This window comes from Camponotus vicinus, unplaced genomic scaffold (assembly GCF_025532165.1).
Source record: "Camponotus vicinus isolate PSW18456_S1 unplaced genomic scaffold, iyCamVici1.0 SCAF_2, whole genome shotgun sequence".
NCBI lineage: Eukaryota > Metazoa > Arthropoda > Insecta > Hymenoptera > Formicidae > Camponotus > Camponotus vicinus.
Window position 1 is genome coordinate 11,478,061 of NW_028141956.1, and position 13,421 is coordinate 11,491,481.

The 13,421-nt window shown below is 36.4% G+C and overlaps 2 protein-coding genes across 6 annotated transcripts in view; one reads left to right on the forward strand and one right to left on the reverse strand.

The window, feature by feature from the left end:
- Window positions 1-13,421, reverse strand: part of LOC145967058 (uncharacterized) — a 150,436-nt gene that overhangs the window by 104,176 nt on the left and 32,839 nt on the right. Inside the window, exon 2 of one of the 2 annotated variants that reach the window (XM_083091671.1) lies at window positions 6,490-6,598. The exons of the other annotated variant lie outside the window; for it this stretch is intronic. The gene's annotated coding sequence lies outside the window, so the exon portion shown is untranslated. The remainder of the gene's footprint in view (window positions 1-6,489; window positions 6,599-13,421) is intronic. 2 annotated transcript variants of the gene reach the window in all.
- The window catches only part of LOC145967071 (frequenin-2), a 43,640-nt gene that overhangs the window by 16,807 nt on the left and 13,412 nt on the right, over window positions 1-13,421 (forward strand). For 3 of the 4 annotated variants that reach the window (XM_083091702.1, XM_083091701.1, XM_083091703.1), the window contains exons 3-7: window positions 10,038-10,062; window positions 10,348-10,396; window positions 10,665-10,754; window positions 11,436-11,514; window positions 12,306-12,394. In XM_083091702.1, the coding sequence (XP_082947828.1) occupies window positions 10,038-10,062; window positions 10,348-10,396; window positions 10,665-10,754; window positions 11,436-11,514; window positions 12,306-12,394 (332 nt within the window). Of the gene's footprint in view, window positions 1-1,507; window positions 1,923-10,037; window positions 10,063-10,347; window positions 10,397-10,664; window positions 10,755-11,435; window positions 11,515-12,305; window positions 12,395-13,421 lie in introns of those variants that run through there. The other variant, XM_083091704.1, reaches the window with a different exon arrangement.

Consider the following 13,421-nt stretch of genomic DNA (forward strand, 5'->3'; position numbering starts at 1 on the left):
TATTCGAAGCACTTCTGCATTTTAAATGTGATTGCTCGTATCATCAATTCGAGATGAGATCAGAAATATATATATCATATTTTTCTTCGTTCAATATATGATAAAAAGCATCGCAAACGAGAAAGTACTACCAAAAGACGATTCTCAATAATATCCAATTATTGTAAGTGATTATAATATCACTTTGTTTCACGAGCGATAATGATATTGATATGCAGCACATATCTGATTAATTAGTAAAGCTCAAATAAACAGATTCACTCAGCACATTAAATATCTGCCATTTGAAGATTACTCATTCACTCATACGGATAGGTCGGAAATACGACTAATATCGCACGTTAATTAATAAGCTAGAATAATCCGATATTTTGTTTGGCATTTCATTACGCGCGCGAGTCGCTTTTGACTAGCGAATAATATTAATAAACTCAGATGCGATACATAACAATAATGCAGGTCTGCACGTGTTAATTAACGATCGTCCGAAATTTCATAATAAAATTTTTAGACATTTTCCACACTCAAATTTTTGCAATGCGTTTACGCGAACACGAGATACTGTTACAAATATCGAATCGTTAATAAATTTATGTTGCGCGATACTTTGTTCGACATTTCCTATTCGTTTGAACTCGGGATTTGGATTAAGAGACAACAGAAAAAAATGCGACGCGTTTCAATAGGCCGAGCAATCGAAACCTCAATTTGTCTCGTCGCCGTTAAAAAGAGATTTGAAAATTGGCTTGACACCAAGTTTGGCACTTCTGGCACGTGCAGCTGATGCGTGTCGTTGTTTTGTCACATTTCAACAATGGCCGTGTCTCGTATCGTACGGGAGCGTGAACCGCTGCGCGCACTTCCATCATCTGTCAAAGCGATATGTGTATCCCGATAATTGAACTTGTGAGATACAATCAACATGGACATAGATCAATGATTTATCGATTTGCAAATCTCTCATGTTTGCTCCGTTCGCTGTTAAATCGGCGAAGGAATTAATATATTAGCGAGAGGGATTTCTCGCCGCATTCGGCCTATTATACGCGATTCCCAAATGACCTAAACTGCTGCTTGTGTGCGTGCAGTTTTAATTTATTAATTATTGTTACTAATTGACTCAGTTCATTATTATTAATTAATCGTTTATCATTTTACTCATGCAAATCATTATTAAACAATAATTATTCAAACAATTGCAACAACTGGCAATTGTTCGTAATAATGAAAACTTGCGATGGGGTGCAGCTTCTGTTATGTAATAATTGAATAATATATAAATATAGAATATTTCATATTTCAAAGAAAGAATAAAAGCTCTCTGATCTTCCTTATATTTCCTGCTAGCCACTAATTATGTATACAGATCCAATATCTCACTAGACTGCACCGTGCACGAGCGACTACAAATTTAATTTGCAACGTGCCGCACGTGACTGTCATATCTCCGCCCAACGACGTTTTATTACAAAATGCATAATGTAATAAAATGCGTCAGCTACGTTTCCCATTTTCCGTCCGACATGAGTTTATTGCGTGTAAAAAATCGTAACAAAGAAGCTTTAGAGTTGCCTAATTCAATTTCAAATCTAATTCAATTTGTGTCTATCAACGCATGGCGAAATATTGTTCCAATTGTATTATACGATCGCGACATATGCGTACCGCGTAAATAGTTTACACGAGTCGTTACCATATTCTCATGGTACATCAGAATGCGTTCGCAATACACTTGGCTGGATTCGGTCGCGTTACATTCGGGACAACGTTAATTCAAGCGTTCTATTAAAGTGCACTTTACAAACCGTTGTTCCAAATGCGCGAAAGTTGGGAATTTGTTTGCCAAATTAATTCACCGGGCAAGTCGTTTGAGAAACCGCAAGTATGTTTCTTCAACTAATGATAAATGGATTACTGCACACGTACGTATTAAAAATTATTTAATTATTCAAAAATAATTTAAAAATTTAGATTAATAGAATAACATTCACGCACGCAAATTTTTTTAAATATATTTAGTAAATAAAATTTACCCTCGACTCAATTATAATTAATAATTAATTTATAATTAATAATTATTTTTATTTACTACTATATGTACACAAATCGAAAGATAAATTTAAAGAAGAAAATTGTGTCACGTACGATATATCATCATGCAGCAAAAAAAGTTGCAAACTACCTCGAGCTGTACATCATTCTACGCGGAATGGATTACTTTTACAAATCCTCTTAAGTTTAAATGAATACGAGATAACGAAGCGAGATCAACAAAGCGAGATCCCTCTTTGAGCGCATCAAGATTGGAAATTGGTGTTTGCCCGTTAATAAGCATGCCTCCTCCGACAATTTTACGTCCCACCATTATCATCCCTTCATCATCGTTGTAACGACACGACGCCGGTTATCGTCGCAAATTGCGGAGGCGTGTTACACGTGCACGTGCATCGGATAAGCGGATGGGCCGATCGCGTCGTAAACTGTCGATGCCGATGATAGCACCGAAGAGGAGGGGGGGGGGAAAGGGAACCGACAACGGAACGTGCAATCTGCATAGCGGGAGACTGAGGTGGGCCTCGATAACGTGGAAATTGAATTCCGTCGGAAACGAAGAGACTCTGTCGCTCATCGGCCAATCTGCAACTCCTGTGCGACGCGATGAACCGCTCGGGAGTTGCATGGTTGCCGACCAGCGTTGGGGATGGAACGTCCCAACGAGAAACCGCGGTTAGATTTTCACGGAGATAAAATTGTCTTTATTTCTCGTAACCCTCTTGGCTCTCCCAGCGTTAATAAACGAGAGCTATATTAGTCCCGATCAAAGGGTTATAGCACGAATATTGGATTCCCTCCGTTAACGTTTCCGCTGCGATAATTCGTTAAACCGCAGAGTTGCGCTTAGATCGGCGATGGATCGTGCAATAATCCGTTAAACTTACGGCCGTGCAACGTATACAGTTTGCACTTGGTGGACCCGAGAAACAACACACGACGAAACTTTCGGTTATCCTTTATATTCCACGCTCGTTTCGTTCCAATTACTTGGGGTTCGAGAAGTAATGGCGCGCGCGCGCGCGCATAACGTCATGCACAAACTCTCGTAAACGTAACAACTATCCGCATAAATTGTATTTGCACTTGCGCGCATAATGTCCTGAAATTCCACGCTCGTGCGAAGTTACCGTTCCACGCCGCGCGTTCGTCGCGTATTCCCGCAATCGTTCGCGTTCCCTCACTCGCATATGTACAAACGGAATATACATTACCTCTCTACGTATGCACGCGATGATGCAGCCGCGGCAGATTCTCATTTATGCGCAACCAGGTGTTGTGCATATCCCCGTGGAAAAGCTTACGTGTAACGCGCCACATTTTGCAACGACCCGGGCATCATCTCGGCCGCACATTATGGCCCTTTTAACAAACCGCGTATCGTTACGTTTCTACCACGCGTCGACAACGGTAAAAGAACGTGAAATAACATTTTTTTAATTCACAGCAAAAATGTCCGTTCCCTGTTTTCTTTTTAGAGAGCTATTGAAAAAAGTTTTTTTAAGCAACTTTGTAATTCTCTGCTAAAACGTGCGGTTTTATAGCCCATATTAGTTTCTATGCAAATTATTTAATTAATTATTTCCTGTATATGTCGCTTTTATTTATTAAATTAATTGAAGATTGACGATCCGAAATATGTATTTATTCTATCGACTATACATATATCTATTTATTTATGTACCATTTTAATATTTATTACTGCCTAATATGAGATATGTATTATCGCAGACGAATATATTTTATTAACACAATTAATTAACGCTTAGGAAACTTGATTTAAAAAAAAAATTCACACGAAAAATAATAAAATAAAAGAAAAGAAGAATATCGTGTGATAATTGATTGCGCTTAATTTTCAATTTCGAATAAACAGACAGTTTTTTTCACCATTTTTTAATCGCAATCATATTTTACAATCCATTTATAAATTTTCTGTATACACACTGCATAAAAATTCACTTCTCATCTATATTAAAAAGATATGCACATATATCTCTCTCAATATTTCATTTTAATCTATAAATTTGAAAAATCGCATACATATTAAAATTTGATTTCATAAAAATTAATTAAATTTATTTTTTAACAAGCAAAATTTCGTCTATTAGTTCACATACCGTCATAATGAGCAATAAAATTTGAGACATTTGTTCGCATTTTACTCTAACTTTCGTAATTCTCGTTATTGCGAATACATATTTCAAGCAACATTTTTAAAATCAAAATTTTTAATAATTTCAATGAGTCATCATAACGCGAATAATAGTTTTTCGATTATGTGTCTCTGGAAGCGTAAATTACATCTCCGGGTTAACGAGACTTTGAGAGGCTAGGGAGACCAACCGTAGGCTTTCAGAGAGATCGCCTTTTATGTGCGGCAGCCGTTGACATCGTTCAAAAGTTTTCCCATCTCCATGTCATCGCGCGCATCCCAACGGTGAAGTTCTCAAAAGCTATTTTAATTAACGACTCGAGGACTCCTGGAGACTTTTTAATGCGGTCGAAAAGGACGCGAAACAATTTTTGAACTTTTACGAGCGATTATCGTGAAAAAGTGCGTCACGCAGGGACTAAAAAGTTGCGCAACTATCCATGTTTTCTTAGCTGGCTGCGATTCGTTATTTTCAAATTACTTTAAGTAAGCTGCTTGTTGTCGCTCTTTATCGTGCAAAGTTTTGCACCAATAATAAGAATCAAGAAAATAGGAGTAAAACGCGAACAAATATCTCAAATTTTATTGTTCATTATAACGACATGTGAACTAATAAACGAAATGGGTCATTTATCTCTACCTACTTCCAATTTCACAATGACTTCGACGAATAATTCTTCTTTTATTTAACTTGCTCGACTGGAACAAATCTCCCTAGCAAAAGTTTATACGCTTTTTTTTATTTTTTCGCCGCCGCTTCTCGTAAAGAATAGCGTGACCTGTGAAAAATACACCGGCGACAATCGACTCGAGGTCGAAAAAGGGGAGAATATCTACACTATCCAGCATCCATCGTGAAAGAGGATGGGATTGTGAAAAATGGGTCGCTATCAGATCGGATTCCACACAAATTTCCATCTGATTTTTTTAGCCATTATCCAACCGACCGGCTTATAAAACTCGCGCGAAGACCAATGAGTTGGTTTCTTTTGGGGTCACGTGTATTTTATAGGAAAGGATCCACCGATCGATCATTCGGGCAATGCGTGAACAATGGGAAAATTCTTTGCTCCGGTCAAGAAAGTAAGATTATATTCTTGGAATAAAGGGGATATATATCGAGATGAGTTTTCGAAGCAACTGTTTGAAAAAGTACATTCCTATGAGTTTCCCTCTGCTTTTGTTTCTTTTTGTTTTTTTCTACTGAGATCTACTGAGATCACTACTAGTTCAAATGACTAAATGAATCTTGGAACTCGATAAATTAAAATAATTCGAAATAATATAACTTTACGAAAAACTTTTTATATATATTTAACGCGTAGAGATAAATTGCAAAAAAATGGCAAAGTTTATTTAAAAAACTCTTAAAATATTTCAATTGTGCAATCATGTTTAAATTATTATAAAACGAATAAAACGATTATATTATCAAAAACAACTGTCTGATTTAATCTTTCATTTACATTAATATTTGAAAAGCCATGAATAATTATATGTATATTTAATAAGTCATCCATAGAGTAGATACTGTAAATTAAGAATTAAATATTCATTTATTTAAATTTGATTTTTATTTAATATAATTTTTGGTAAAATCAAACATTGAACACAGATGTTTGATAATTTAAATGACAAATAAATTACAGATAAATTGCTAAACGTGCAAAAAATTAAAATGCAGCTTAATATACGCTTAATATCTCACAAGATTATATGTGTGATACCGTGCATTTGAATCTCTGAAGCAAAAATGATCGCGTTTAAAGCAATCATTTTGATAAACGCCTCGTATAGTTCTCTGACAGTCAGTTGGCACGCTCGAGAGTATTCCCTTGATGAAGCAACGAATTTGAATAACGACGAAGCGTAAGGGAAGCAGAGCTTCGGAATTAATTCAAGACTTGGGTATGCCATGCTTACGACATATGATTAATACATATATAATTTTGTGTTTCCCAGCATTAAATGCAACCGCGCAATAGTAAAATACGTTTACGTATATTTTATGTCCTACCTAAAAATTCATTGCATCTAAACTTTCCCGATATCTGGTTGTAAACGTCGCATTATATGTACGCACGTCTCTTCGAATAAATCACAAGTGCAAAATATACGACGCGTAAGAATATGGAATGATGCGATTTGCAAGGCAAAAGAAATATTCGCGCGAAGCACATTGATCGATTGATTTGACAGTTTCGACTTTATCGTCGAGGCGAACGAAACGGACGACGGTAAAAACGCCAATCTAACGCAAGCGCCGGAAAATAAGAGATTACCTTAGAACAGTGACAGAAGTGGTGACAGCAATATCGTTGAATTTCTGCAACTCCTCGTATATGCGACAGCCCTCGACAGTTCGTACTCTTCTGATGAGCGTCGTTCAGTCTGAAGATTAGAAAAATTCGTGTTCGTTATGACGGAAGATACGCCTCGATAAAAAAAAGTAGCACCCGAGATTATTAACGGATGGAGACACAGATGGAAAGAGAGAGATGCAAGAATCCACGCGACAGCGATTTGGAGAAAAGAGAAATACGAAATAATGCGTAAAAACATGACAGAGATCTACTATCCGCGACTTCCCAAACACGACTGCCAGATAAACAACCTTTAAGTGAAGGTCTTGGCAAGCTAAACTGTGTTGTATTATCTTTTGTTTACAGTTTCGCGCTAAGAATAAAAACTAAATACAGACATTTTGAAAGGATTCCAGGTGACTGTAGATAATCTTAAGAATGTATTTTTTGATTTAAACTTTAGCTCTTATTTTCGTCAAACGTCCTCTCCGCTTATTCTCTCTTTCTTTCCTTTAGCTCAAATGGAAACAAATGTCAACAAATTCTTCTCTTGTTCTTTTTTCTTTTATTGATTACTTTCAATTGTTTCCATTTATCGTTATAAAATTAACTTATTTTTATAAAACTTATATATAAAACTTATTTTTTTTTAATATTTTTTAAAAAGCATTATGTATACATATACATGCATATGTACATACATACATACATACATACACACACACACACACACATACACACATATTGCTTTATGATAGGAAAAAATATATATATGTATATATAATTATTTATTTATTTTTATCGGAAAATTTTCTCTTTTAAATTGTTAAACTTACCAATTGTTAAAGTATACAATATAATATGCAACTCGAATATATACTCAAAAACAATATATGTTAACTTTTTTTACACAGTATCTCCTAAAATTTGCATTTCTCCATTATGAGATTTCTCCAATATTTTATCGCAGCGATTAAATACACACACGTGCGTATCGTAGTAAAATAATTTCATTTAAATATCACACAGTGGTTACAGAGTCGCGGCTAATCCTCGCTTTCGAGCGAGTTTATGCGAATTAACGCGATAAACTGAATTATCATTTAGAGAGGCGCGCTTTTTCCCCGCTCGGGAAAAAAGTTTGCAGCTAGAAAGATATCGAGAGATTTAACGAACGAGAAAAGGGAGGAAATGGAAAAAAAGAAGATGCAATTTAGTCGGCAAAACCCCTAAGTCCAATGGACGAGTAACTACGGTCAATTAAGCATTTTCGACCCTCAAGCCAATTACAGGATTCGAATATTTCGAAACTCGGGACACAAACACTCACATGCCAACGATATAGCTAGATATAGCTAAATGTTGCGTCTGATCGATAACATGCGATAATATTATATAATATTTATCATATTGTGAAATTATTCGTTAAAGCAAGCAGCCATAAAATGACTATCATTATGTCACTAACACATGCAAGTAATTAATTAAACGAACCTTGCGAAAATTAATAACGACTTATACGTTGTTTGGAATCTGCGCCACGAGTCAATCGCATGAAAAATGAAAGGAATTCTCATTCTCATTAAAACGTCAGACGTTTTTCGAGAGTTGCGTGACTGGCTGCTACACCTTTATACTCGTCTCAAACCAAACTCTTTTGATTAACGAAGGTTCCATGTCGGAAATGGCAAAGTGCTAGATTATATTTGAGATTAAACATGAAATTAATATCCCTCGAGACACATATAATACCTCTCACAAAGATATCGCCGAAACTGACAGTTAACCGACAGCTGATCGATCGAAGGAGCTCCGAAAATAAAAAGTCGAAAACAGGACAATATACGAACGAGACCAATCGATTACATGGATATCGTGCACTGCATGGACTACAATGATGATTCGAGTTTTAAATGAGCTTTTTATTGCGGCGTCGCAAAACCACGGAGGAATCACGAACACGAATCGTTTCGCTAAAATATCTCCAGCGCAAATCTTATTTGCATCGTTATAGAAATATTTCAGCAGTCCATCGCGGGCATCGCCCCGTCAACTTAAAGAATAACGATCGGCTTGCGAGCTTGAGCTCGGTTAATATCATAATCATTGGTGATCTGTTTCGCTTAATTCTTGATATTCGATGAGAATCAATTTCTGCGAGAGTAAAATAAAGAGTAACAAGAGTGATTTTATTTTCGTTCAAATAAAAATACGCCAGAAGTAATTCCCTCACGAAATTCGCTCGATGGCGAAAAACTTTTCGAATATTCTCTGCGACAAATAAAACAGAAACCATTCTGATAATATTTTGATTAAATAATTTCTGATTAGATCATGTGATTTCTGGAGCAGTTGGAGCTCATCTCATACGAGAGAAGTTTGAGCTGCACTATTCGTAAAAGCAAATGGTATACTCGGGGTGACAAGATTACCATATAAACCACAAAACTCTTCATGGTCTCTCCTAGTTCTATCGACCCCGAATGTTCGTCCTTCGCCCTTTACCCTTTGTCCCATTCTGCCATAACACATTCAGTTCAGCTGACGTAGAAAGCAAAGCGTTTTCCTCACGACACGTGTACTTAAAGTAACTATCGTCCGGTTAACTATTAAAATTAAATGTCAATAGAAGATTTTATAAAATATTCTTAATCACCTATGCTTAAAAAAATACTAATATCTATTTGATATTGTTCAATTTTAACACATCAAATCACAGTAATATTTTCCTTTTAATAAAAAACGTACGGATAAAGCTTTGATAAAGTACTCTTTATAAAATTTAAGAAACGAATCAGCAAGTCGCGACATAATTACCATTCGTAGCTAATCTTCCTTTTCTATTTTGCCGATTCTTTTCTTCGATCACCATCGTAAAAACCGTCGAGTAATCCATTCGCTTAAATGCAAAGATTCGAGGGGAAGCTTTCGTTATTCAAATAGCAACACACATCCATCTTGAAATTGCCGTCTTATCGATTGTCTTTCGCGGTGTTATTCGTTTCCCTCGCTCAAATAAATTCAATCGACCGAATGAATCGTCTTGTATTGCGACCATCGTTTTTTCTTTCAATCCATCATTTCTATGAGCGCGATACATTTTTATTTCTTGTATGTTCGAAGTAAAAGTAGAAGACAACGTAATATTCAGCTCTTCGTCCTTGGTTTGACACAACAAGGAACGATGCGCGCAGACCAGTCCAGATGCACACGGTGCCGTATAAAAATTTGATCGCTTTCACGAGACAATCGAGTTTTTCAATGACACTATACCTCCGTACTGAATTTACCGAGAAAATCCGTCGTACAATAAATCACACGGCAGTTGATACGAGCCTGGAGCACCGAGAACAATAATTCTCTTCTTTTCCCCTTCTCCCCTTCGAATTTCTTTCTTCGCGACTCTTTCCGTCGCGCTTTTTCTCACCGAACACTTTTCACGCGCGGAATAACTCAATCTTGCTATTTACGTCGTATGGTCAATAATTAATTACTTCTGCAAATCTTCTTTCTTGTTTCTGTTACAGTCACTGAAAAGGAGATTCGTCAATGGTAAGTTTAATTCTAAGGAAGACAGACAATAAGTCATTATCAAAACTTGTACAAACTTGGACAGGATGATTGAAGAGTTCGACGATAACTGAAAGAAAATAATTTATAACAGAATATCATTAATTTAATTCTTTGTCAAATTAAAATAAAAAGTTATCAGAATTTATTAGAACACACACAAATAGATTCTCGAGAAATTATTTCGTAATAATTAACGACGCAAAATATTATATTTCTGTTTTATAGATAATTATTTATAATAGGACTACTTTATATGTGATTTAGGCACAAAGGATTTTTGAAAGATTGTCCAGATGGACTGCTAACAGAACAGGTATGTATACATACTGTGTTAACATATATTAATTACATTAACTTTCTCCTTCTCTTTTTTCATTTACCAAAATTGTTGTACAACAGAAAAGATTAATATATGGAGATTTTTCAAACGTATATGAATAGTTGAATGTTTTACTATATAAAAAGAATATACATTAATCACACGCTACGTGACAACAACAGAGAAGGAAAGGGTTGATCACCCCAAATAATCGATAGCGAGTGAAAAGCTCGAGATATGCACGAACCTCGCGTGATTTCAGGGGTTCATAAAGATCTACAAGCAGTTCTTCCCGCAGGGTGACCCGTCAAAGTTCGCCTCCCTTGTCTTCAGAGTCTTCGACGAGAACGCCGTGAGTTTCTTGTCACGTATGCACACATTGTAGCTTTCCACGAACTCTCACGCTTCTAAAATTTGCGTTCGTCATGTCGGCGCTTGCGTGCAAAGGGCGATCACGCGATGCGCTTTCAACCACATCTTGCTCAAATTATTTTTCTCCCCCATCGCTGTCGTTGCCCTCGCAACGTCTTTATTGCCGCGTTTAACTGCCGAGTCAGCATTTATTTAGTCTGACATTAGATAAGAATAAGTTATTACACATAGCGAATTTACATAGAATCATGCACTGAACAAATTCTCACGCTAAAACAAACATTAATTAAGTCGAATTGATCGCGACGTTTAATCAGTCCTGGCTTGTTTTCGGAGTAATTGAGTGAATATTTCTCGCCGCAAATCAATTATATCTATTGAGAATATTGAGAAAAATATATATTTGAGACAGAAATTTCCCACAGATTTCTTTCACAAGACTACTCAACTTGCAAAGTCCCGAGAGAAAGATATATAGATATTCGAGAGAGAGAAAATTATATGCACAATATATCGATAGTTATTAGATTTAATTATAACTGCTAGTTTATCTCTGAAAAGGGCGATTGTCAAGTAATTCGTGATTCTCGAGTAGTTTGGAATCAATGGGAGAAAGCATTTCGCGTGCGACAAAATAAGGAAATATCGGATGTTGTTTCAGGATGGTACGATAGAGTTCGAGGAGTTCATAAGAGCTCTCTCAGTGACGTCACGCGGCAACCTGGACGAAAAGCTTCACTGTGAGTATCTCGTTCCTGATTCCCCTTGAAAAAACTTATCCGCTTGAATTTGAGAAAATTCTCTCGCGAGCTATGTTGTTTGCCCACTCTACTTTGGATATATCACAAGCAATTGCCAAGATCCCTCTTCGTATATTCCTCTATTTGATTTATTCAAGATAGTTAAGTCGAAAACTTAAGTCATCCAACTTTATTTGAAAAAAAATCACCTTCTAACTTCTAGCTTCACGTGATTAAATTAAACTTGATAATTAAAAAGTAAATCTCAAAAATAATTGCTTTTTACATTTTTCCAGAAAATTGATGAAATTTTTGATAAATATATTTGTAAAAATTAAATTAAATTAGATCACGAGATTACTTCTTGACTTGCTTATCAAATAATAATTTAATATTTATATTTTCCGCAAGTTATGTTTCGCGAAGAAAAGACATTCGAGATACTGTGAAAAGAATTACACATAAAATTCGAGACGAACTATGAAAGATGATCACCGCAATGCGAGACGATAAACGAGACTCTCTCGATTGTCCTCTTCGAGAGAATAGCTATCGATGAACGATCGCGATCTGAACAGAAGTGGACAATGAGATGTATAGTTTCGCCAAAGTTATCACGATTGCAAACGAGATACCGTCGTGGAGAAAACTTGCAAGCTCGCGAGAGAGAAAAATAAAACACAAAATGGAGAGTTTTTCCTCTCTGAACAAAGCGCCCTTTCGGACATCTTCCTAGGAATTCAGTTGCAAAAGTCAATTGCGTTTCTCTTCCTTTCCTCGTCTCTTTTCAGGGGCCTTCCGTTTGTACGACGTGGACAACGATGGCTTCATTACGAGGGACGAGATGTACAATATAGTCGACGCGATATATCAGATGGTGGTAAGTGTATCCCTTTCAACGTACTTGGTCCGCGAGGAAACTTACGCCATATGAAACATATTACATTCCTCGCTTCTCGATTTTGTTGGTCTTCTTACCATCCACGTCCAATCTTTTCAAAATAGTATTGACCCATCTCTAGACAATCATAAATTCTTGGAGAAGAAGTTGCTATTAAAAATCCAATAGTATAAACATCGAAAGAAGAAATAATCTATTATTATTTCAATATTATATTATTTAATTGCTTGTTTTATTTATTTGATAGCTATAAGTAAAATCGCTTACGGTGACATAAGATTTATATGTCTGCTTAATGATTTGCTCGCTATAATACAATCGTAATGACTCGCGTGCTCAATATCAAGTAAATATTTCATTATATCCCAACGAGCGCGTTATGTACAACTAGCGGAAGTTATAATCCTCTATACAGCTTCCAAGCGGTGCCCTGCAAGCGAGTTAGCGACACAAACTATAACGTTACTTGCCCTCGCTATTGCTCTTGACACAAGCGCGATATGTGGCTTCTTCGAAGTTACACAATGTGACCCCTCATTATGCAACAGTTATTATAATCTTTCATCGGGTGACGTCTGCATACTAACTCTTTAATTGTTTCATTCCGGATATCATCGCGCGGTGAATGAGTAGAAAATAATATACTGGAGCTATAATAATGAACGTGCGCTTCTCCCGGAAACAGGCATTACCTCCGTAATGCCATGTGCGCTAATTAAAGCATCGATACTAACAAAGTCGCCCACGTTCGTGATAGCGCACTTTCAAGCTAAACTTTCCGCGTTACTTCCACCGGGACGAAAAACTCCTGTGAAATGAAATCCCCCGAAGGATCAAACATATATTACGTTGACACTCTCTAGGCATTGTTTTGCACGGATATTGCGCACCTGATGCACATTTTAGCGTAAAATTCGTTGGAGCGTGATCTCGAAAAGTCCATCGCGCGACAACGATTCTCCATTAATCACTTTGAAGTCTCGTTAATATTAATTTCAAAGAGAAA